The sequence below is a fragment of the Numida meleagris genome, chromosome 12 (genome assembly GCF_002078875.1).
Source record: "Numida meleagris isolate 19003 breed g44 Domestic line chromosome 12, NumMel1.0, whole genome shotgun sequence".
Classification (NCBI taxonomy): Eukaryota; Metazoa; Chordata; class Aves; order Galliformes; family Numididae; genus Numida; species Numida meleagris.
In genome coordinates, this window is record NC_034420.1 from 12,468,892 (window position 1) to 12,493,090 (window position 24,199).

Consider the following 24,199-nt stretch of genomic DNA (forward strand, 5'->3'; position numbering starts at 1 on the left):
CCCACACACACACTGCCCCGTCCCACCCACCAGAGGTCCGGCCCCCGTAGGACCGTGCAGGACACTTGTGCAGGGCAGGGGTTGAGGGACGGCCGTAGCAGCACGGTGAGCCCGGCTGCCTGCCTCCCTGCAGCGGCAGCACTCCTGCAGACCACGAGCACACAGCGCGAGTTTGTGCAAACCTCTGCCCAGGGACCTCGGGCACGGGATTACCCACGCATGCACAGACACGTTCTTACGAGCGTGCCCGGGGCCGTGTGAGAACGCCGAGAGGGTCCCAGTCCAACCCAGCACCACATCAACCAGAACCGCAGGCACAAACCCATGTGAACGCGCGTGCTCGCAGCCCCGCAGGCGATGTCCAGCACCTGCCCTGCAAGCGCCGGCACGTCCCGGCTGCACAACGCTGCACGCATGTGGCAACAGGTCTGCCCCTGCTCACGCTGCTCTCAAGTTGAGCTGCGGATGAGCAGTGAAGGCGGCTTAGGGTGGAAAGCCAGAACATTCCACGCGGCACCGCCAGCCGAGGGACTGCGGGAGCTCAGCACAGCCAGCGGCATTCCCATGCTCAGGGCTGCACGAACCCGCAGCTGAAATCCCACCCAGCAGAGGCAGCCCCCTCCCCGCATCCCTTCCAGTCTCCTGACGGCATCCTCTCACCTCTCCAGGTTACACCTGCATCTGCCCCGGGCTGTTTTCTGGTGAGCGCTGTGAGCTGGGGGACAGCCCCTGCGAGTCCAAGCCCTGCCTGCACGGCGGCACCTGCGTCCTCTCCGGCGCCGGGTACTCCTGCCACTGCCCCGAGTGGTACCTGGGGGACAGGTAAGGGCTGAAAGGGCCGGGAGGTTGCCAGGGAGGGCTGAAAGCACGGCCTCTGCAACGAGCGTCGTGTGCTTCTGGAGCTCGTTGCGTCCACCTGGGAGCAGTGCAATGCAGGGCTGCCTAAAAACAGGTGTAGGATGCTGCCAGCTGTCCTGCTGATCCCCTGATTGCCGGGCAGCACGGTGTTTGGCTTTGGCCTTGAGCTCTATGGTTAATACCACGTTGGAGTAATGTTAGAGCATCGATAGATCTTCCCACCTGAGCTGTGGGTGAGTGCTTGCCAAATGCCTGCAGCTGGGGAAGCAACCACGCGGAGAAGCTGCTCTGAGCTCAGTGTCACCCGCTGCGAGCGCAGGCAGGCAGCATCACAGCCAGCTCCTCCTCCCGCCCGGGTCGCTTGCTCGGGGTGGAAACCGGCGCTCTGAATCAGTGCCAGGCGAGAAATCAGCCGTGCAGCTCCGGGCGTTAGGTGGCAGTGTGATGATACCGGCGGTCCCCAGCGCTCCGGCCACTGCTATTTGGGTACGCGTTGCTCGGACCGGCTCACGCATCCTGAGCGCTGGCTGAGAAATAAAAAGAGTGAAAAACTCGCAGGGGTTCTTCAGTAACGTGGGGGGGGGGGGGGAAGGGGGAAGGAAAACCAGTTATTGCATATCTGCATATCCCTCCTAAGATGGGGAGGTCATTGCTGCTGGAAAGGGTGGAAGGAAGGTCCCCTATCCTGGTGGGGTGTGGGAAAAGGGAATACTTAGAGTGCATGGGGTGCAGCAGGACAGAGAATCAGAAATTCAGTCTCAGTTCTCCATAAAATGTACTCCATAAAAATGTACTCCATAAAATGCCAAAAGAAGGGATTGTTCTGCCTAACATGGCCTCCTTCTGAAAAGCAGCATGGTAAACGCAAAGATCCACTGACAGCAGAGGCAGGTGGCACTCTGTGCCAGGATGCAGCATCCCGGCTGGCATAAAGCAGAGCACTGAGCAGGGTGCCATGGGTTGGGCCTCATCCCCAGGCTGATGCCTTTGCCTCCATGCCCCCAGGTGCGAGAAGCTGGCTGAGGAATGCCAGGACAACCCGTGCCACAACGCCGGGCGCTGCGTAAGCACCCAGGGCTCCATCCACTGCATCTGCCCATCAGACTACCAGGGGGACTACTGCACGCAGCCCATCATCACGCCCGCCATCGTGCCCACGCACTGGGCCGTGGGCCCTGAGGAGATCGCTGAGATCGCAGCCGGCGTGCTGGGGGCAGCCATCCTGGTCGTGGCCTTCGTGTTCATCCGCAAGCGCTACCGGCACCGGGCCAAGGCCCACAAGCCGGTAGCACGGGAGGACCCCGACCTGCTGTCCAAGAGCGAGTTCTCCAAGAGCGTGGGTGTGGGCACCCAAGCGGTGCCGCCCATCGAGCTCAACATCCTCAGCGACACGGCCCACAACAACCTGGACCGGGCGGCACCGGAGCAGCGCAAAGCCAGCGGTACCCCCGAGTTTGTCACCTTCAACTCGGCCAATGGGCCCAAGCACCGCGGCACCATCGTGTGCAGCGTGGCACCCAATCTACCCCCGGCCCCCCCGTCCAACTCTGACAACGAGTCCTTTGTCAAGTGCACCTGGGCCAGGGAGGAGATGGGTCAGTAGCCACAGCTTGCTCTTGCTTTTATCCCTTGGGGGGGGGTGGATGGAAGGTTTGCAAACGTGGGAGACCAACAGTGCTGGGTAAAGACAAGGGGAACACAGGCCAGAGCTGTCCAAGTGCCTTCACTGGCTCTTGGCCCACTCATAAATCCCAGTATTCAGCTTCAACTTGTTCAGTTCTCTGCAAAATCAGCAGGGAATGCATTAATGCATGGCCTGGATTCCCACGCACCCAGGCTGAAAAGTCCCTATAAAAGAGAATGGTGACGCTTAGAGAGTGGAAATCAAGATGCTAAAATTCAGTGTGAGTTTTAGTGGCATCCCCTGCATCAGCTGCCAGAGGGATCACAACAGAGGGAAGCAGCCCCAGGCAGCCAGGTCCCTGCTTGGCCTGGCCCAGAGCTCGCTGGGAGCTCAGCAGCATCAAGGACAGCTGCCAGAAGTACGCAGACTGAGAGTCTGAGATTACCCCAAGTTGGAAGGGACCCATGAGGATCATCAAGTCCAACTCCTGGTCTACATAAAGCCACCCAAAAAATCAGACCATACCAGAGGTACAGAGAGAGAGCTCCAGTGGGTCTCTTGCTCTGCCCCATTCCATCATCATGCCCACTTCTTGCACCCATGTATCATGATGACGAGTGCCTTTTGGGTCCCAGTGGGAGCCCCAAAGCCCCCTCTGTTCCCAAGGCAGACATTACAACTGCCCGTTTCCCATCGCTCCTCTCTTTGGCTGCCACATCTCCTGCAGCTCAGGCTCATACAGTGGGAATTAGTGGGAGGGGGAAAGCAGCCCCCACGGTGCACAGCTAACACAGCTCTGTTTCCTTCCAGTGTACCCAGCAGAAACAACCTACTGGCCGCCACGCTACCTGTCCTCCGACGTCCAGGAATACTCCCACTACGAGATCATCCAAGGTCCCCCCGCCGTGCCCTCCTCTCACCCCCCTCTCCCCCCGCCACCCCCCCCACCGGCAGACCCAGAGCCAGTCACTCTGTATGGGGGTTTCCCTTTCCCACTGGACCAAAGCAACAAGCGGGCGCCCATCCCTCCCCGCTACAGCAACCAGAATCTGGAGGACCTCTTACCGCTGGGCCCCGTGGAGATGACAGCATCCCAATGCCAGAACGAGTACACGGCCATCAGCTATTACCCAGCCCAGCTGGTGCAGGGTGAAGGTGCCCCGTACCCACCCGACCCCGGCTACAAGCGGGTGAGCATGCGGCTGAGCGTGGCCCAACCTTCCTATGCCGACTGCGAGGTGGGGACCCACCCGCCCCCCCTGCGCACCCAGCCCCCGCCGCCCCCCAACTACGAGGGCTCCGACATGGTGGAGAGCGACTACGGCAGCTGCGAGGAGGTGATGTTCTAACGGAGGGACTCGTCCTTGGGATGAGATGGGAAGCATTGGAGCTGGCCTGTGGTACCGGGGGATTTATGGTTCCCCTGCCCCAGCTTGCGGCATCTCCCCCTGCATGGCTGGGCTGTAATTTGGCTGGATCCTTGTCCCCGCACTGCAGACAGAGGGGAAATGCTCCAGCCACAGCCGGGATGTGGAGGATGCTCCTGGGGTGCCAATGACTAATGCGCCTTGTGGGCACCGCACATCTCCCACCCTGCACTGCCCGGCTGTGGGGAGGAGCAGAGCAGCACCACAAGGCCGGCAGTGGTGGAGGAGGCACGGAAGGACCAGCGATGCCCGAGCCCAGGTGGCACACGGGTCTCCCTGCATCCAGCTCTGGCACCGAGAGTTTGCACTGGTGCAATGGTTTGCCCGGTGGGACAGTGCAGTTGGTGCACAGCCTCTTCTCTGTCCGTTCCCCGAAGTGAGAGATGGGGATGTGCAGCCAGTGCCACCAGCACAGCCTCACTCGGCAAAAAGAAGTCCAAGAAAACAAACTTAAATCCATTTCTACAGAAGAACCAAGCACCGAGGAGTAGACTGAAACCTGCTGCAGGGACCAGGGCACCCAGCCCCAGAGCTGCGGGCACAGAGACTGGCACAAAGCCATGCCCACAGCCCTCAGGGTCCCCAGCTGGTGACAGCGGTACCCAGCCCTGCCACCCCCTGCGAGGGGTCCTGGGTCTGTTGTATCCCAAATGGACCAAACGAGCTGCCCGCGGGCTGGCCCATCCGTCCTCGTGCTTGGGATTGTATCGTTTCTTGTGCGAGGTTTACTTCAGTCGGTCGTTTGATGTAAGATTTTTTTGTTGTTGTTTCGCTGATTTTTTTTTTTTTTTTGGCAAAGTATTAAAAGAGTTGGTTTGTTTTTTTGTTTTTTTTTACTATCATGATTTCGTCGGATAACTCTGAGTCCCTTGCAACTAGGACGTGGCTCCAGCAAAGGGCAGCTCTGAGAACATCGCCTCGTGCCCAGCACTGCACCGGTGCAGCGCCTGCAAGCATGGCCAAGTTCCCCAAAGCCATAGGAAATCAGTGGTGCTGACAGCACACTGCTGCCCCAGGCACCCCAGTGGGGTTCCCTCACAGCTCCCAGCCCTTTGCTCCTCTGGGCATGGGGAAGAGAAGCCCCAGCTCATCCCAGAGCCTTTCCACGTAAAAAATAACTCTTATTTATTGATTAAAGTGAGATACATGATTCAGGTGCTGCAGCAGTGGGCAACGACCCACGCTGACGATATCCATAGGCACACGACACAGACATTAATCACCTCCATATATACACGATTCCCCTGGTCACAGAGCAGCTACAGCACACAAACATCACGTTTTTGTGTCCCCCTGGTCCCGTACCAGATCCTCTTGGTATCCCACGTGTCTCCCACCAGCCCACTGTGCTTCAGCCCGATAAAACCAACAAATTCCACCAAACGCTGCTTAACGCTGCCGTGCTGCCCTGTGAGTGCAAAGTGAGCTCAGTGCTGTGCACCGCTCCAGCAAACCCACCGACCCCAGTGCCGGGGACACACCACATCACATAGCTGTACCCCGAAACAGGGCTGTCCCTCCTGTCGGGACAGCCAGACGTCCCCTGCCAGGGGGCAGCAGTGCCAGTGCTGGGCACAGATATTGCACTTTTCCCAGCTGCAGGGAGCCTGGAGCCCGGCCTGCCGCACGCACACCGCTTTGCGTACCCTTCCCCTCCTGGGTATAGCTGCACCACGGGTAAGAAATACCCAATGGAGGATGCATTTGCTCTCATCTGCCTTCAAAACAAAACAAAAAAGCAGCAGAAAGGCAAAGTGTGGCAAGGCCAGAGTCTGTGCCCCCAGCGTGCACCTGCCCCAACGCCAGCAGCAGGAGGAGCAGAGGGAGCAGTGCCACGGGCTGCCTCCTGCCAGGAGCTGCCACCAGGGCGAGGAGAGAAAACAGCATTGTCAATGTTCTTTTTCTGGGGTGTGACATTCAGTGGGGGACTGCAGACGCAGCCGTAGCGCAGCAAACAAGGCGCTGTGTTTCTGCAGAGCGCGGGCTCTGCACACCTGGATTCCTAATGCCAAAAACCGTGTGTGGGGTTAATGTGTGCAAGGAGGAAAAAAAGGGAAAAAATAGAACCTTCCATGCCAGCCCTCTCTGCGTGAAAGAGGTGGAAACTGGAGCACAGCAGGACCTGCACCTGCGATGCTCACACCCAGCGCTGCTCCGCATCCCCCAGGGCCAAGGTGAGGAGGCAGCTCTGCGCCTCCAACCTGAGCTGAGGTTTCTTTGTTGCTGTAAAATAAAGTGCTGAGGGGTGGGGGGGAAGGGGGAAAAATAAAAACAAAAAAAAAAAAACAAAAGAAAACCAACAAACTGGCACGGAGAAGAGCAGTCCCAGAGTGATGGGATGGGGGAAATACGGGAAGGAGTTTAAAAAATAATAAAATAAAAATAAAATAAAAATAAAGTCTGCATCCCCAGGATTTCCCACCCGCCCCTCGAAGTGACTATGTACAGGAGTGTGAGGGGCCGAGTGCTGTGCCACCCCCCCACCCCTCGCAGCCCAAACCCACCGCGTTCTGCCAGGAGGAGAAGGCCGAGCACCCATCCCGTGTGCCACCACCCGGCGGGGACTGTCACTGCCCCGAGGTGCTGGTGCCATTGATGAGGGTGGCGGGCGTAGCCAGCTCCACCAGCGCCTCGTAGGTGCCCACCACGAAGCCGACGAAGCCAAAGAGGCTGATGAGCACGTCCTTGGCGATGAGCAGCGGGTGCATGCCCTCGGTGTAGTAGGTGGCGATCTCCAGCAGCGGGGGGAAGATGAGAGCCAGCGCGCTGCTGCTGACCGAGCCCACCAGCGAGATGACGATGTCCAGGCGTGGGATAAGGATGGCCAGCGCGCCTGGGGGGAGAGGGCAACACGGGGAGGTCAGGAGCTCGTAGAATCACAGAATCGTTTGAGTTGGAAGCGACCTTTAAAGGCATCCGGTCCAACCCCCCTGCAATGAGCAGGGACACCCACAGCTCCATCAGGTGCTCGGAGCTCCTCCAGCCTGACCTTGGGGATGGGGTACCCACCACCTCTCTCCGGGCAACCTGTGCCACTGCCTTACCGCTCTCATCATAAAAACCTCCCCAAAGCCTTCTCTTCTCAGCCTGTCCCCTATGAGACGTGTTCCATCCTTTGGATCACTTTTGTGGCCTTCCTCTGGACACACTACAGCAGGTCCACGTCTCTCCCGTACTGAGAACTCCACATACTCCAGGAGCTGGACCCTGCTCTGAGCTGGGAGCTGTTGAAGCAAAGCTGTCCCATGCCATTAATTGCACGGTGCCCCTGCAATTTGCTCTGAGCTTTGAAGAGAAGGCCGCATGCTTCCAGCAACACCCCCAAGCAAATAAGGCTTTTCACGGAGCTAATGAAGCTCACCATGTGCTGCTGCAGAGGGCTGGGCAGTGCCCCAGCAGAAGGGTGCTGCTCACAGAAGCATCCCCGGTCCCATCTCCCCCGCACCCCCCAGGTCTCTGCCTCACACCTGGGGAGCTGTAAAACCTCAGAAAGCCCACAAAAAGAGGAGGTGTGGGGAAAAAGCCCACCCTGAATGAACACGCGTGTGGTTCGTAAGCAGTCAGAGCCCCACCGCCCCCAGAGCACAGCTGGGGGGATGGAAACACTTACAGCAAAGGAAAATCCCCCAGGAGCCTCCTCCCAGCTTCCAATGAGCGGCTGCAAACCCCGCAGCATTCATGCTCCAAGAGCACCCACAGCATCCGGATCCAGCAGCACCGGGCTTTGGGCAGCACGTCCTCAGCCCACCCCACCGTGCTCTGTGGGCTCCCAGCAAACAGAATGAACCCCCCCCCACACACACTAAAACAGAGCTGAAGTGCCAGCTGCAGCCCTCTGCCTCCAGGGGAACGGCCGTGCTTCCCGCAGGGATTCGTTCCAAGGGCGTTTTAAGGGCGCTGGGTTTGAAGTCTGAGCTTGAAAGACACCCATACATCAAATTGCATCCTCTCTTTGGAAGCCAAAGCCACGATGTTCTGTGGCCACACGCTCATGCCATGAATATTCATGCAGCCCCCCGATTGCTTTTATCCTTGCCAACAGCAATTTCTTATATGGAAAGATAAAGGGAGGAGGTACAAAGGCACCAGTGTCCTTCCAACACCCTGCTGCCTTTCTATCCCAAACCAGGGGGCACCAGTGCTGCTGTCAGCCCCTCTCCCCAGTCTGGTGCACCCCAAATTCTGAGCACCCCCCAGCACCAAAACCCAACGGAATCTCAGCTCTGTAGGGCAGGAGGGACGGGGCCCAAGATCAAATGCTCCTGAAGCTCAGTCACGTGAGGGCGGGAGACAGCAGAATGGACACTGAGAGGTTTTTCTCCTCTCATTTTGAGGAAATGAAAGGCAGCGAGATCAAAGCTCCCTCTTCTCACGCACTGAGCAATAATGGGATAGGGGAAGCTACTTTGGCTGCAGAGCAGACACGGACACACAGCTCCTGGCCACAATGCTGCCGGGCCCAAACCAGAGCTCCTGGGATGCAGGATTAGGTCCGTGATGCTCAGCTGCAATGCACCAGCACCAGCACGCTGTGCAGGAACGCTGCGCTTCAAGGGGTGATGCCTGGAAGCTCAGTGAAGCGTCTCAGCTGTGCTGAGAACAGCAAGGATTTAGTTTACAGAAATCAAAGCCAGCCAATCAGACAGCCCCGTGCTTCACTGACCTGATGCCCCTTAGGCTTCCACAAACTCTCTTGTCCCAGCTCAGATTTTCCCCATTAAGCAGGCAGATAGGCCAGACCTCCTTCCCAATGGCTAACATCAGGAGTTCAGCCAGACTTCAAACTCATGGGAGCAGCTGCACATAGCAAATGACTTCTACAGCAAGCGTCAGGCTGCACCTTAGTGCAGAACTGGGGCAGATCACAGCCCTCCAAGAGGTGTCTCTGAGCTCTGAAAGCCACCTCCAGATTCTCCAAACCAGCCAGGTCCATGCACTGCCCATTCACAGCTGCCCAAAAATAGGTGCTAAGAGGCATCCCAGGAGGAGTGACATCTCTGGGTCTGGCCAGAACACCTGAAAAAGCCTTCCAAGCCCTCAACTCCAAGCTGGAGGAGCAGAGGGTGCCTCCAAGTCTTGCTGTTCCAACCAGCACGTGGCTTTTGGGTTGGACGCAAGGGCTAAGCACAGACCACAAGCCCTGTTAGGTGAGGAGAGCTCACTCTTGCCACCTCCGCACCCTTCCCAAGCTCCAATGTGTGGTGCCTGAGCACCAGATCAGCTGCTGGGATGCATTCTACAAAGTTCGATGGGACAGGATGGCTCCTCCAAATTCAACGGGGCCCAGACAGTGGGACAAAGGCTCTGGGACAGGCTGCTTTCTACTCACAGGTGATGCTGACCAGGACGACCCGCAGCAGCAGGTTGACCAGCCAGCCCCAGCGCTCTGACACACGGGCTACCAGTGGTGGGATGATGATCTCAGCGGGGACGTAGAACTGCACAGCGTAGGTGAAGAAAATCCCAAAGGAGAAGAGCAGCTTGACAGCTTGGTACAGCCTGCAAATGAGAAGGAGGGAGCGGTGAGACGCGCTCCTGTGCCAGTCCAGGAGCTGGGACTCGATGGTCTTCATGGAGCCCTTCCAACCTGGGATATTCTGTGATTCCAACCCCACAAAGCAGAGCAGGAGCACTCTGCCTACAAGGATCTCTGCGTCCCAGCTCTTTCCTGTTCTGACACATTAAGGCATAATGCATTCAACCCACCGAGACACCGCTTGTGCAAGAGACAGCGAGGCGATAGCACAACATCCAACCCATTGCAACATGCCCACACCTACTTAGAGGCTCCAGCTCTGCATAAAGAGCAGCAGGTCAGCAGTGGGGCCAGCAGCCTCTCAAGTGCTGCTTCCCCTTGGGAAATCTCCTGGGCACAGATGCGAAGGGCTGTTTCAAAATGAAAGCAAATAACACAGAATGGTGTTCTGCTCCCAACTCCTCCCAAGGGCACGGGGATGGCTGCTGTGCCCCTTGGAGAAGGGGCAGGAGCCCAGCGTGCTCCTTGACACAAGGCACCCATCTGCATTTCTAGATGCTCACATGTGCAGCACTGCGCAGAGCAACGCATCCTGCAGGGTCAGCATTGCTCACGAGGGGTGCAGGCTATGGCTGCCCTCCCTGCCCGACCAGGTCAAGGTCTGCAGTGACACAAGGTGACCACACACAGACAACACCCAGATACCCAAGTATTAGGAAACACTCCGACCACAGACACGAGCAGCAGCACCGATACTGCCCACAGCCCGCAGTGCCCGCTCTCAGCCCGTGACCCAGAACAGAGCTGTGTCCATCGCTCGCCCCTAGAGGTGGTGGTCACCTTGAGCTTCACTGGGAAAACTCCACTTCTGAGTTGAACAAAGGGAAAAACCTCCTTTTTTCCTGCTTACAACCAGGTGGATTTTATCCTCTGGGAGGACACGGAGAAGACAAAGCCAGGCTCTCCCTCAGGAAGCAGAAATCCCAGAGGCAGCAGAGCTGCAACCAGAAGGGTTGGTCACCAGCATGACAGGGGCACAGGGAGGCTGGGAATCTCCACCCTTGCTGACACTCAACATTTAAGCGGGTTCTGCTCTGAGCAGGTGGTCGGACCCAATCACCTCACCATACTCTCTCCAAACCACATTACCCAGTGATTCCGCATGCAAACGAAGGGCAGAGCTATCAGCAGAGTCCAGAGGGCACTGCTCAGCAGAGCACACTGTGCTCCCAGCCCGGGTGCACGGTAGCCTTGAGTTACCTATCCTACGTTCCGCATCTTCTACTGCTTGATTAAGGGAATGCCATAAAGCAATTAAGTGCTCAAAGGCAATCTATGTTTAAGAGATGTTATTAAAATAAAATTTTAAAAAAGGTTCAGATTAAGGCTAGGTTTCAGCTGTGCACAGGATGAGCAAGGACAAAGGGCAGGTTAAATACCGAGAAGAGGGAGAGCTCAAGAACCAGTTCTGACCAACAGAAAACCCAAGGCCACACAGAATCATAGAACTGCTCAGGTTGGAAAAGACCTTCAAGATCATCAAGTCCAACCACAACCTAACCATACTGCCATAACTCTAACAGCCCACCACTAAATCACGTCCCTGAGCACCACATCCAAACGGTTTTTAAACACATTCAGGGATGGTGACTCCACCACCTCCCCGGGCAGCCTGTTCCAGTGCTTAACAACCCTTTCTGTAAAGGAGATTTTCCTGATATCCAACCTAAACCTCCCCTGGTGCAACTTGAGGCCATTTCCCCTTGTTCTGTCACCAGTGAGGAGAGACCAGCCCCACTCTTGCTGCAATCACCTTTCAGGTATTTGAAGAGAGCAATGAGGTCTCCTCTCAGCCTCCTCTTCCCCAGACTAAATAGCCCCAGTTCCTTTAGTCTCTCCTCATAGGGCATATTCTCCAAGCCCTTCCCCAACCTTGTTGCCCTTCTTTGGACCTGCTCCAGCACCTCAATGCCCTTCCTGTACTGAGGCGCCCAAAACTGGACACAGCACTCAAGGTGGGGCCTCACCAATGCCGAGTACAGGGGCAGGATGACTTCCCTAGTCCTGCTCACCACCCCATTTCTGATACAAGCCAGGATGCCATTGGCCTTCTTGGCCACCTGGGCACACCACTGGCTCATATTCAGCCAACTGTCCATCAGCACACCAAGGTCCCTTTCTGTCAGGCAGCTTTCCAGCCACTCCTCCCCAAGCCTGTAGGGTTGCCCGGGGTTGTTGTGACCAAAATGCAGGACCCGACACTTGGCTCTAAACTCATACAGTTTCCCTTGGCCCATCAATCCAGTCCATCCAGGTCCCTCTGTAGTGCCTTCCTACCCTCCGGCAGATCAACACTCCCTCCCAACTTGGTGTCATCTGGAAACTTACTGAGGGTGCACTCAATCCCCTCATCAAGATCATTAATAAAGATGTTGAATAGAAGTGGCCCCAGCACCAAGCCCGGGGAACACCACTTGTGACTGGCTGCCAACTGGATTTAACTCCATTGACCACAACTCTCTGGGCCCAGCCATCCAGCCAGTGTTTCACCCAGCAGAGCATATGCCCATCCAAACCGTGGGCAGCCATATCTCCACAAGGATGCTGTGGGGGACAGTGTCAAAGGCCTTACTGAAGTGCAGGTAGACCATATCAACAGCCTTACCATCATTCGCTAAGCGGGTCACCTTGTCACAGAACGACATCAGGTTTGTCAAACAGGATCTACCATTGCTAAACCCATGCTGACTGGGCCTGATCCCCTGGGTGACCTTTAACTGATCCATGATGTCTCCTGAGATTATCCATTCCGTAGCCTTCCCTGGCACCGAGGTGAGACTGATAGGTCTATAGCTACCAGGATCATCTTTCTGGCCCTTTTTGAAGATGGGAATCACATTTGCTAGTCTCCAGTCAACCGGGACATTCCCTGTTAGCCACGACTGTCAAAAGATGATGGAGAGTGGCCTGGGGCATGAGAACCCTCCCTTGGCCATAAGTTTTGTCACTGCACACCTCCAACGGGCAGCACGCAGTCCATCTCCCCCTCCTTCCCTTTCAGGATGGCACCTTTCAGGGTGAAGCAACTCCGGAGGCTGCAGGGAGGGATTTCTGCCGAGTAGAGCGGTATTTCAGGAGGCTGTGGTCAGCCCTGGGCACCGACAACTCCTCTCTCGAGGAAGCTGTGGTTATGGAGCAATGAGGCTGGAAAGCCCTGAGTCACCCCTATCTCAACGATTCCAAAACACATTCGCTAAATGCGTTCCCAGAGACCTCCAGGCGACAGCTGCAGTGAGAGAAGGGCCCAGCATCCCCTGCTCAGCCCTCCCCTGTCCCCACACCGAGGGATCTCTCACCCCAAACCCTTCCGCAGCTGCTGCCCTGGGCTGTCGAGGAGAAAACCTGCTGGCAAAGCACTTGTTCCCAAAGCAAACCTTCACCCATCACCTCCTGGGCAACGCATGCCTGGGAATAAGTGCTCGAGGCTTCAGCCCGAGTTTCCCAGCCTCTGTCCCAGTTGTTTGCCTTTAACAAGACAGATAAGGCATTTCCAAGTACCATGTTTACAGCCTCCATCAGGTGCTCTGCCAGGAAGAAACATGCACTGACACCAAAGCGTTCCACGCTCTGAGTCACTGCGGACGCAGCGCTTCTGCCCCGCGCTGCCAGGCTTCCCCATACCCTGCCTGACAACCCTGCTCTGCCCACCCCCAGAAACCACCCAGCCAGAAAGTGGGGATGCTCCTAGAAACACAGACGTGATGTAGGGTCTTTCTGTAGCCTGAGTAACAGAAACCCTTTATCCTCTTCTAAAGGGAACGTGGTCCTTTGGAGCAGAAACAGCTGAAGCCGCCAGCACTACAGGTCAGCAACTGTGAGTAGGGCCTGGCAGTGTGACCCAGCGCCCTGCACAACCCATCTGGAAGGGTTCCCAGCCCCACAGGGTGACGTAAGCCTCAGGAACTCAAAACTCAAGTACTGCCTAAACCCCTGCCCAACATTTGAATGCTAAGAGCCTCCACACTTCTTGTCCTAAAGGCAGAGGAGCTGCTTGCATTCCTCCTGCAGGATAAATACAGAGCTCTGCACCACACAACCACCTAACCCCAAGGGAAAAATCCAAAGGAACCGCTTCTCCAGGTGGTTCTGTCCCCCTCCAGGCTCACCCAGGCAAGGTAAGGATGATGTCCCTGGGCAGCACTCACCAGCAGTTGGGCAGGTTGAGTGTTATGCTGGCCTGGATGGCTGCCCCAAAGCGCAGGTAGCCCAGCACGCCCAGGCTGATGTAGAGGATGGTGACGATCGTCATCCCCACGTAGAGGATCAGAGGGAACTGCCGTGGGTTCTTCATCTTGTTTTCCAGAGGCAGCACCTGGGAAAGGAGCGGGACATAGAGGACGATGGAGCAGGGGGTCCTCCCCATTCCTCTGCATTCGCAGCCCTGTGGGGCAGCCCCGTGGCTGAGGCCTGCCCTCTGCACCCAGGGCCGTGCACAGAGCCCAGGGCCATGCAAGGAGCTGAAAAAGCTGCTGCCCCAGAGACATGAATCCTTCACTCCCAGCCCGCTGGGACAGTGCCTTACGCTTACTGCTCACAGCACAGACTGGAAAGGCCGAAACTCTTTTTCCTCTCCCTGCAAGTATGTATGGGCAGACTGCAAACAAGTAAGGCAATAAAAAAAGAGAGGATTAAAAAAAAAAAAAAAGAGCAAGGACAACCCCCCACCTTTATACTACTATTTGCTTCAAGTATTTCAGCAACTTTTTTTTTTTTTATAGCCGTCCTTGGGTGGTGGGCATTTCAAGGAAAGAGACAGCAGCACAGCTGCTGATGTAGCAGGACCAGAATAGATTTTACGTGCTGCCCCACCTCCCAGCTGTGCGAGTGTGTGTGTGTGTGTGTGTGTGCCATGCTCCAGCACAAGCCCTCTGTCCTGGGCACAGCACTCTGAAAATGCCCCTCCTGCAGGGACCTGGCACGCCGCAGCCCCGTGTTTACCCTGCCATCTCATATTACGAGATGAAAACACTTTTTCCTCCTTTGAAGAGAGCTCCGGAAACAACCCGCAGCATCTCAGCGAGCCATTACGCTTCCCACCCACCCCGCCTCCTTCCCAGCTCCTCTGTTTACAGCAGACACGGCCAACCCGCTCCTTTTATCTTTTTGTTGCCCTCTCTTTTTTTTTTTTTTTTAATGTTTTAATAAGAATTATAAAGAAATAAAAAGGAGCTTTGCTACTTATATGCACTAACTGTATGGTGTACTTTATCTGCAGCCCGAGACAACTCGCTCGGTGCGGTGCAGACCAGCCAGAAGGTTGGATGCACACATTTACAGCATCTCATCCGCAAGGCACGTGCCAATCTGGCACTGCACAGGCTGGGGCCGTGTGGCTGAAGGAGCAGAGAAGGGAATGGATCACAAGTTGTGCTTTTGCCTTCAGACTCTGGGATCCAGGGTGGTACCAAGAGCCAGGATCTGGCTCCGATCTTTCCCTTCCAGCAGAGCCAAAGGCTTCGTGAAGCTCCTGGAGAGCCCAGCTCACAGCCCTCAACCTCCTGAGGTTTGGAGCATGCGCAATAAAGTTTGACCCAGGAGACAGCCTGGAGCCAACAGTATCACCCAGAAGCTGGGCCTACAGCCTGAAAAATCCATCTGCAAATACAGCTGCGGCGCGGAGCAGGTGCTGACTGCAAGCCCGAGCGGGGGCTGAGCCACACACCAGGACTTACCACCCCGATGCCTTCAAAAGCGAAGATGGCCGTGCCAAAAAACAGAGGGTAGGTCTTCCAGGCTGCGGCGAGAGGCAGGGTGCTGGGATCAGGGATGTCCTGGAAAACAGCCCACACGCAGCTCAGAGCGCAGCTCGTCCCCACAGCTCCCTTCCCCATGGGGCAGAGGGAAAGCCCACCACACGTCCATGATCCACGTTACACCATCACACCACCAAGCTCTGCCAACACACAGCGTCACGAGTGACGTACCCTGACAATGTACTGGTAGATCACAACAAGGCTGATGAGCATGGCCACGTTGGCCAGCATGGAAAAGATGGACAGGACCTTGAGATTCTGGATGAACGACAGCAGCACCACAAAAGGCAGCAGGGAGAGCATGTAGAGCCGGGAGTCCATGGTTGGGGTGAGGGTCACGGTCCTGTTGGACTGGCAGTCGGTGGTGGTGCCGTTGGCAGCGGATACGACCTGGGAAAGCACAGAAATGCCTGATGAATCCCATCGTGGCCTGATGGGTGTTGGAAGCCCACTCTGGGCAGACCAACTCTGCTTTTCCTGATGGAAGTCATTCATCTTTAAGCTCTTTCACCCCAGAGGCACACCAGGCCATATTCTCAGCTCCACAGAGGGCTCTACCCCAGGAATTGGGTGGCTGAGCCTCCCCAGAGCACGGGTGTGCTGCCCGCTGCCCATCACTGAGAGCAGCATACCCAGCCCCATGTAAAGAGCTGAAGGGCACTGCCGTGGCGGGAGGGACCAGACTGCTGCTGTAGGAACACGCAGGGGGAGCGATGCTCAGCAGCATCCATGAAGCATCGAGCCATGAGGGGCTGTGAACAGGGAGGGAAGTACTGGCAGCTTCCTGCAGCACAGGAGTCAGGCAGGTTCAGGGTTTCTGTTTATTTTCTCCCAATGCTTGGCAGAAGGAAACTCTTCCAGCACAACCTGTAATTAAGCTGCAGGGCCATGGGACGAGGCAAAAAACCGGAATGCAAACAAGACCGAGAGAGTTTCGTGCCAGGCCCCAGTGCCATTGCACACTGCTGTCCATACAGAGTATCGATAAAGCAATTAGTGAGCTGGGCAGCACATCAGAGGCACAATGCTTCCTCCGTGACCCCATTCCTGCCTCCCTTCCCCAGGAAGGAGCCTCTGCTCCTCTTGGCCAATACAGGCGGTTCCGAGCTCTCTTCACAAAATTGCATGGAATCTCAGAAATACTCAGGTATAAGATTTGTGCCTTCCGAAGCAGCACCTACCACAGAAACCAGAGCTTTGTTGAGGGAAGGGCTGGGACACGGTAGGAGCCTCACCTGCCTCAGATTGTCAGCCAGAAAGACAAAGTACACACAGCAGAAACCCAGCTGAGTGAGGATCAGGAAGAGTCCAACCACACGCCTAGGGAAAAAAAAAGGGCACTCATTAAAGAGACCATTCGGAAATAGGGGCACGCCTGGGTTAGCTCAAACCCGGCAGTAATTCTCCTTTCCTCAAAGGATGGGACGTGCAGGTCACTTCTCTTCTGTGCTTGGAAAAGTGAACATATCCCCACCCAGCCCTGCAGACCTCAGGCTTCCCCCATCCCCGTTCCCACTCCTCAGTGGGGTCAGCACCGGCCAACATTGCTACACGCATTATTCCCTCATTTTTACTCAGAGATTCATGGAATCATTAAGGATGGAAAAGACCCCTAAGATGACCAAGTCCAACCCCAGCCCACCCCCACCATACCCATAACCACGTCCCTCAGTGCCACATCTCCACAGTTCTCAAACACCTCCAGGGACGGNCCAATAGCTCTCACTAAAGCATGTCCCTCAACACAACATCTAAACATTCCTTGAACACCTCCAGGGTCGGTGAACCCACCACCTCCCTGGGCAGCCTGTGCCACTGCATCACTTCTCTCTCTGATAAACGTTTCCTAGCCTCCATCCTGAACCTCCCCTGGCACAACATGAGGCCATTACCTCTCATCCCGTCAACACTCCAGATGCTTCTCCCACCCTTTCAGCATTACACTGAAGTAAGGATATGTCCCTTAACACTCATCTGCCTAAGTGAAAGACCCCAGCGCTACCCTCCTTCTTTCCTGGTGCTGTTTGCCAGCATTGCCCCGACACCAGCTACAGCCAAGTCCTGCCCTGGGGGCAGCGGTACCTTCCCCAGATGGCATGTGTCCGCAGCCAGGCACAGGGTGTTGACTCCAGCCCATACATCACAGTCCCCCCGTAGTCCAAAAACTGCTTCTGGAACCTGTCCGGAGTAGAGAGAGATAGAGAAGGGACATCAACTCGGTCCCATCTGCTAGCATTCATGGTGACATTCATAGGCGAACAGTTGGTGATAGAGCCCCAGAAACGACTCCTGGCTGGGGCTTCATGTGGGCAGCCCACTGCTGGGATGCTTCAAGAAAACCCCAGGGGACAGAGGGAAGGATGGAAGAGGTACAGGAGGACGGGTGCTGCTCCTTACCTGTAGCAGAAGTGGTGGGCACATTTCACCAGGATGCTCATGCAGTGCACAGCCACAACGCCCATCACCAGCAGGCTCAGGGGACCCAGCTGCAGGGGAGAGAGAGGGGAGAATAATCCCACAGGAAGTCCCAGACGTGGCAGAAACAAGCATGCTGAGGCAGTCAGCATGTAGCAAAATACTAACAATAATTGCTTTTCAAACTATCTAGTGCACTGCTATCACACAGGTGACAAAGGGCACAGGCTGGATAAATGAAGGAAGTTTTCTGGCTTACTCAATCCTTTCCATTTCCGTGCAAAGCACAGTGCGGGCAGCACAAAGCAACCCCACTGCCGCAAGGTGAGGAGCTGCCTTACCAGGATGCCGGCATTCTTCAGAGCCAGGGGCAGCCCCAGCAGCCCGGTGCCAATGTTCCCCTTCAGGAGGTGGATCAGGGTCTGGTACCACCTGGGGGACAGAAGGCACAGGGATCATAGAACCACATCCCCAGCTCTCAGTCTGCCCTCGCAGGGGAGCTGCTCCATCCTGGGATCATTTCTGGGACCCTGCTCTGGACACACTCCAACAGGACCGCATCTCTCCTGCGCTGAGAACTCCACATCTGGGCACAGTGCCCAAGGTGAGGTCCCACCAGCACAGACTAAAGGGGCAGGATCACCTCCCTCGCCCTGCTGGCCGCGCTGCTTTGGATGCAGCCCCCAGCTCTCCCCCACCCCAGGTGCACACTCACGTGGTCCCGTTGCTCTCCCCGAAGCGCTGGTAGGACTCGGGCCGGGCGAAGCCATTGATGCCCGCAGGCGGGCTGCCCTCCGGCGTCACGTCGGTGGAGCTGTAGTCATTGTAGTCCTCACTGCGTAACCGCTGGGTGGACATGGTCCCTGAGGATGGAGCAGCGTCAGCGGGGACATCCGGCTCTGTGGGGACACCAGGCTCCATGGGGACACGGGGCTCCATGGGGACAGCTGGCTCTGCCGCCCCGGGCTCTTTGATGCTGGCCATGGCGGGAGGGACCGGCTGCTGGTACCGGAGCTGGCAGTGCCGCGGGCATTTATAGGGCAGTGCGCCCGCCCCGGCAGCCAGCCACGTGGCCCCAGGTCAAAGGCCCCAGGCACTTTAACCCGGGCTGCTACCCCTGTGACGGGCACACCCACGGGGTGTCCCTTTGCAGACGCCCACAAGGAAATGGCCCACATCTCACACCAGTGTGTTTCCATGGCTCCAGACCTCTTGACCTCCTGCTCCCGCCTTCCCCTGCAGAATTTCACTTCTTCTTCCCCCTCCTGCAGCCCCCACCCGGGTTCCAAAGGATATTCCAGGGCACTGGGACCCATTTGTCCCCATGCAAAAGTGGACAGCAAGCGGCGAGCAGCCCTCGATGCCACCACCCCAAGGGTCCCCAGAAGGGCTGCGCAGCGCAGACCCCATCATCGCCCCAACCCCCAACCACGCTGCTCCGCAGCGCTTCAACACAGCACCGCTGCTTCACCCGGGGCCAGTGCAGCGTGCAGCAGCCAGCACACGGAGCAGCACTCCCAGGCTCAGGGCAACCCAGCAACGCCGTAAATCACAGCGCGGCCACGTCAGAGCGCCCAGGGCCCAGCTGGGCGACGCGTGCAGGTGAGGACTGCGGCCGAAGTTTACACAGGGAGCAGTTCGTCATCGGTGACGGGCAGAGCAGCGACACGGGAGGGGCCGCGCTTGGGGACACCCGCCCCAAACAACCCCCTCCCGTCCATCCCATGCATTCCTCGTTCCCCGCTCCGCACGCGGGGATCTGCTCGCAGCCACCCGGCTGCTGTCACCGGGACGAGGTCGCCGGGGACGCTCGGGCATCACCCCGCAGCGTGCCGCTTCCACGCGCGTTTCTGCCCCGTGCACAGCGGAGCTCACCGCCTCGCGGCCACCAGCCCACGCGCGGCCTCACCCGGAGGCCGCATCCCCACGAGCTGTCAGCATCCCGGACCCCATCAGCCGCACCCCGCACGGCCCCAGCCCCGCACCTCGCCGCCGCCCCGGCCGGCCCCGCTCCTTCGGCCGCGCTGTCACGTGACAACCCGGTCAGCTGACCGCCCCCGGCCGGCGCATGCGTACGGGGAGAAGTGAAGGCGAAAAGGAAGCGGGGCGAGCCGGGCGTTATGGCGCCCCCCACCGTGGGCGTGCGGCGGAGCAGAAGTCCGGAGCGGCGGAGATGGGAGCGGAAATTCGGGCGCCCTCTGGCGTGAGCAGCGTGGCACTGCAGCGCGGCCCACCAGTACGGCCCGCCAGTACGGCCTACCAGTACGGCCCACCAGTGTATCACTCCAACATGTCCCATCAGTGTGTCCCACCAATGTTTCTCACCAGCACGTCGCACCAGTGTATTCCACCAGCGTGTCTCACTAACATGACCCACCAGTATGCCCCACCAGGGTCCCACCAACACGTCCCACAAGCGAGTCCTACCAGTATGTCTCACCAGTATGTCCCAGCAGCACGTTCCACCACTGTGTCCCTCCACCATGCCCCCCCTCCCTCCCATTGCCACCCTTGCACAGCAGCTGGCCTCATGGTCAGGCTACAGGACCCAATACCACTGCCCCCACCCAGCACTCGTGCTCACATCACCACCATTTCATCCCAGCCCATGTCCCCCCAGCACCACAAGGCACCAGCTCCACTTTCTGGTAAAAAGATTTATTAAGAACCTGCCTGAAAGGAAGGTGCCATTGGGGCACAGGCTGTGAGCAGCGAAGCAGCAGGAGCAGGACGGGAGGGTGAGTGCTCCTCCAAGCAAAACGACCCCACACTGCACCAGCAGCAGCAGGGTGAGATGGGGAGAGCTCGGGGCACAGAGCAGGAGGAGCACAGCTACAGGCAAAGTACCTCCCACTGCTCCGTGCTGGAATTAAGGCACACACAGCGCTGGGAGGAAGAGCAGCCCTATAGGGTGTTGGGCAGGGAGTGAAGGATGTGGTGGTGATGGGTCACCTGCACCTCCGGAGCTGGTGCAGGTATGGGGGGGTCACATCAGTGTCAGCTGGGCTGCAGCTGAGGGGTCCCCAAGTAGGACCTGGGCTGCTGGTCCTGTGCTGGTGTGCAGCACCCTGCCCCAGCTCGGTCCCAGTGGTAAAATGAGATGAGTGGGACCTGCATCTGCGCTTCAGTAGAGGTGTGTGGGGACACCTGCACAGATCAGCCTGCACCCCTCCAGCCCCTGCGCTCCCCACACGCTCCCTCCTTTCCACCTTCAGGAAATATTGCTTTTCCCTGGAATGTTTTTGTCTGAAACTCCCCTGATGGGATTAAGTTAAAAAAAAAAAAGGGGGGGTGGGGGGAAGAGAGTAAAAAATTGTTACCCCAAAAGGCTGCAGGTAGGCTCCAAAGCCACCCCGTTCCAGGCTGGGGACACTGGTGGTGGGGACAGAGGGACAGCAAGGGGGGACCTTCTGTGTTTGGCAGGAGAGGGGTCACCAAGCGGGTATACAGGGGGACCTCCTCCTGGCAGCGGAGTCGCTGACCCTGCAGGGACAGAGCCCAGCCAAGGCTTTCCTCTCCTCCTGCTTCAAGTGTCAGTTCGGGGCCATGGGGAGGGACAGGGTGGTGGGAGGTGTATGGACAGACAGTGCAGCGGATGCAGGGTAGACATAGGATGGGATGGGGAAGGGATGAGTTTGGGATGGGTTGGGATGGGGTAGAGTGGGATGAGATGAATTAAAAAGGCAGTGGGGAGAGGAGGGATGCCCCCAGCCCCTCACTGGGACTGCAGGGAGAAGCCCAGCTTGATGCAGGCGAGCTCCTGCCCCTTGTTGCTGACAACTGCCCGCACGCGGTATTTGCCGTTGGTCATCCAGGAGGGCAGCTCAACGTCGGGCACGGCGAAGTCGCTGGCGGGCAGCGAGTAGGAGCCCTGCGGAGAGAGGGGCTGCGTGAGCCAGACACCGACCCCACAGCACTGGGGGCACCCGGCTGCGGGACGTACCGCCTTGAAGGGGCAGTGGCAGGGGATGCCGTAGGTGAGCAGTGGCTCCGGGCAGGGCGTGCCAGGTGGGATGAGGTTGTCCAGGATGGTGCACACGTCATCGTAGGTGCAGCTGCCCAGCTGGTCGATACAGGGCAGCTGGATCCAGAGGTCACCCAGGGCCTTCTCCACCACCAGCACCGCCTACAAGAAAAGTCACTGGGAACCCAGCCCTCCCCTCCCAACCTATGGAACCTTATGGGTGCTCTAATTCTGCTTTCAGTTCCTCTCCTCACATTGGTTCCTCTTCCTCCAGCCTGACCCTCTGAGCAAACCCATGGGTCCCTTCCCTCTTCTCACCGCCCCATATCATCTGGCCGGGAGAGGGCATCATGCCTCCGACGTCCCCAGGGGCTGCTCATTCCCATACCCATCCCTGGGCATCTCCTGGCCCTGGGGATTGTGAAGCATGCTGCCCTTCCTCATCCCTGTACCCACCTTCAAAGGGGAGGCCATGGCCTTGCTGCTGCTCACGGCCGCGCTGATGCGCAGGGTCCCCGGGATGCTGATGGGGTCGGGTGCCACCGAGAGGCTCTGGAGCATGACAGGATCCTGCCCGTCACCGCAGTTCTCCCAGGAAAAGCCACCAACCTGCGGCACCAGGGACAGCAGAGGTAGATCCTAAATTTTGCCCTGGATTTCTGGGGGAGCTCATCACAAATAGAAGATGACCTTCATCCACCCAAAAAATCCAATGACATTTCCCCTCCAACATTTCTCAGACTTCCAACTCTAAAAGCCTCGGGATGTTTCAGGAACTCTCCATCAGAAAGCAATTATAACAACCCCCCTTTGTGCTCATTTTCTCCAAAACAGCGTTTCCAGGCTGCATTTTCCACCCCAGCCTGGAAATGCTTTGCATGCAAAGAAGGTGAATGTTATTTTTCATGCCAGCTTCAGTTGCAGAGCAGGGGTTGTGAAAGCAAAGGCAAGAGCTGGCGGAGCGGAGGGAGCTGCATGCTCTTGGGGTGCTGGGGTTGGAGCAGCCCCCAGGCGAGCTCTGTCTTGGGAATTGGTTCACACTTTGCACTTCAAATAGGGTTTAATATTCCCATACTCTCTGGTGCTCGGGGGAGGCTGCTGAGCCTGACTCATCCCGCTGCTCACTGCTCCTCCAGACACCTCGTGGGTCTGATGCTGAGCCAGTTCGGTGAGCGGCCGAGGGAGCCTGGCAGGTCCCGTGGGGTAATGGAAATCCATGGGACGTCACTCAGGTGGGAAACACGGCCTGCGTGCCCTGCTGAGCAGCTCCACGCCTGGGGGCTCGGGATGCAAAGCGTGAACAAAGTGGTGCTCGGTGCCAGCAGTGCCAGCAGCTCCAGACCCGGTGGCTGCACCTTGGGCAACCCCAACTTCCAGGACCGGGAGAACCAGTAGAGCAGAGGGGGTACGGAAACCACAGCGGGAAGATCAGTTGGGGCAGAGGTGGGAGGATGCCTGGGCTGCGCATCCCGAGCAGGTTTGGCTGTGGCTGCTCTGGAGCTGGTGGTGGCTGTTTGTCCCGGTGAAGCCGTGTGACTTTCCGAGGCTGCGCGTCCCGGTGAGGCCACGCACCCCGCTGCGTACCCGCCGCCCCAGCGGCACCGCAACCCACACAGACAGCGCACAGGGCAAGCCGGGGCATGGGGCAGCAGCGCGTCCCGACTTTCGCAAGTGCCTGGAGCCCCCGCTCCTCCCCACCCGTGGGTCCGCAGGCAGAGAGGCTCCACGGGAGGGGTACGGCGCAGCGCGGGTGCGTGCGGCCGTGCACAGCCCCTCCTGCTGCTCCTCAGCGACCCATCCGACCTGCCGACCCTCTCCCCATGCGACGTCGGCATCTCAGGAGAAGCCAAAAAGAGATCTTTCCCTCCGCACCACGTGAAAGTCACGCAGAGGTTCCCCACAGCTGCCGGAGCGTTCCCCTCCGGGTGTCGCACCCGCCGTGCGTGGGAACCAGCGCTGCGCTGCGGGAAGGCGCACAGAGGAGAGGGATGGAGCCGAGAGAAGGGAAACGGCCGGGCACCGGCCGGAGGGATGCGGCCCAGCTGAAATTCCTCTCTGCTGGGAGACGGGCTGATGCCGAGCTCGAAGCTGCAGCCCTGCCCCCAAGCCGTGGGGGGGGGGGGGGAGTTGGGCTCCCTCTTCACCCCGCAGTCCCCTCGCAACCCCCCTCCCCCCCCGTCCCCTTTCCCCGCAGCAGCGAGGCAGGGCCGGTTCCTCTCACCTCCCGCAGCATCCTGGAGCCGCTCCTCTCCACCAGCAGCTGCGGCCGCGCAGCGCCGAGCACCGCCGGGCACAGAGGCAGCGCGCAGAGCGCCAGTAACAGCCCCGCAGCCAGCATCGTCCGGGGGGGGCTGGAGGGGGGCACGGGAGGCAATGCAGAAGGAGAACGCGGAGGAAAGCAGCGCGGCTGGCAGCGCAGTGCTGGGCTGCACCCTGCTATCTGTGCGCCCGGCCCATCTCCTGATTCCCCTCCCTCCGCCCGTGCGGACACACACTGTCCTGCCCTCTTTTTTTTTTTTTTTAATTCCTCCCTTGTGTGGGCCGGTTTTGCTGGCTTTTTGCAAAGAGCGGGACTGGAGCGCGGGGATGCTGGGACGGGAAGCGGTTCCCAGGCAGCACGGG

The 24,199-nt window shown here is 58.1% G+C and overlaps 3 protein-coding genes across 5 annotated transcripts in view; 1 reads left to right on the forward strand and 2 right to left on the reverse strand.

Annotated features, from left to right (window-relative positions):
• The window catches only part of FAT2 (FAT atypical cadherin 2), a 40,203-nt gene extending 35,839 nt beyond the window's left edge, over positions 1-4,364 (forward strand). The window contains exons 21-23 of the mRNA XM_021410365.1: positions 669-822; positions 1,864-2,453; positions 3,293-4,364. Of these exons, the coding sequence (XP_021266040.1) occupies positions 669-822; positions 1,864-2,453; positions 3,293-3,831 (1,283 nt within the window). The 3' untranslated portion in view covers positions 3,832-4,364. The remainder of the gene's footprint in view (positions 1-668; positions 823-1,863; positions 2,454-3,292) is intronic.
• LOC110405229 (proton-coupled amino acid transporter 1-like) lies at positions 831-19,703 on the reverse strand. Of its 3 annotated transcripts, none has more exons than XR_002442758.1 (11): positions 18,329-18,531; positions 17,955-18,045; positions 17,596-17,684; positions 17,281-17,376; positions 16,434-16,518; positions 15,370-15,588; positions 15,118-15,216; positions 13,591-13,757; positions 9,239-9,408; positions 6,414-6,742; positions 831-1,385 (listed from the first exon to the last, which is right to left on the reverse strand). XR_002442758.1 is itself a non-coding variant. In XM_021410363.1 (11 exons), the coding sequence occupies exons 2-11, from the start codon at positions 18,469-18,471 to the stop codon at positions 6,477-6,479; spliced, it is 1,425 nt and encodes a 474-aa protein (XP_021266038.1). In that variant the 5' UTR covers positions 18,472-18,476; positions 19,599-19,703; the 3' UTR covers positions 5,010-6,476. The 3 variants fall into 3 exon arrangements, 2 of the variants coding, with proteins under 2 accessions (XP_021266038.1, XP_021266037.1); XM_021410363.1 differs by lacking the exon at positions 831-1,385 and adding an exon at positions 19,599-19,703 and having other exon boundaries at positions 5,010-6,742; positions 18,329-18,476; XM_021410362.1 differs by lacking the exon at positions 831-1,385 and adding an exon at positions 19,599-19,702 and having other exon boundaries at positions 5,010-6,742; positions 18,329-18,512.
• Positions 20,251-24,068, reverse strand: GM2A (GM2 ganglioside activator). The gene is made up of 4 exons (XM_021410364.1): positions 23,799-24,068; positions 22,034-22,186; positions 21,557-21,739; positions 20,251-21,484 (listed from the first exon to the last, which is right to left on the reverse strand). Exons 1-4 carry the CDS (start codon positions 23,913-23,915, stop codon positions 21,329-21,331), a joined length of 609 nt encoding a protein of 202 aa, XP_021266039.1. The 5' UTR covers positions 23,916-24,068; the 3' UTR covers positions 20,251-21,328.

Coding starts and splice junctions, on each gene's coding strand:
- LOC110405229 (XM_021410363.1), bottom strand. CDS start 18,471: ATGTCCACCCAGCGGTTACGCAGTGAGGACTACAATGACTACAGCTCC. Junction 18,046..18,328: donor GGGGAGAGCAACGGGACCAC/GTGAGTGTGCAC, acceptor TCTGTCCCCCAG/GTGGTACCAGACCCTGATCC. Junction 15,589..16,433: donor TGGCTGACAATCTGAGGCAG/GTGAGGCTCCTA, acceptor GTGCTTTCCCAG/GTCGTATCCGCTGCCAACGG.
- GM2A (XM_021410364.1), bottom strand. CDS start 23,915: ATGCTGGCTGCGGGGCTGTTACTGGCGCTCTGCGCGCTGCCTCTGTGC. Junction 22,187..23,798: donor GCTCCAGGATGCTGCGGGAG/GTGAGAGGAACC, acceptor CTGGTGCCGCAG/GTTGGTGGCTTTTCCTGGGA. Junction 21,740..22,033: donor CCATGGCCTCCCCTTTGAAG/GTGGGTACAGGG, acceptor CTTTTCTTGTAG/GCGGTGCTGGTGGTGGAGAA.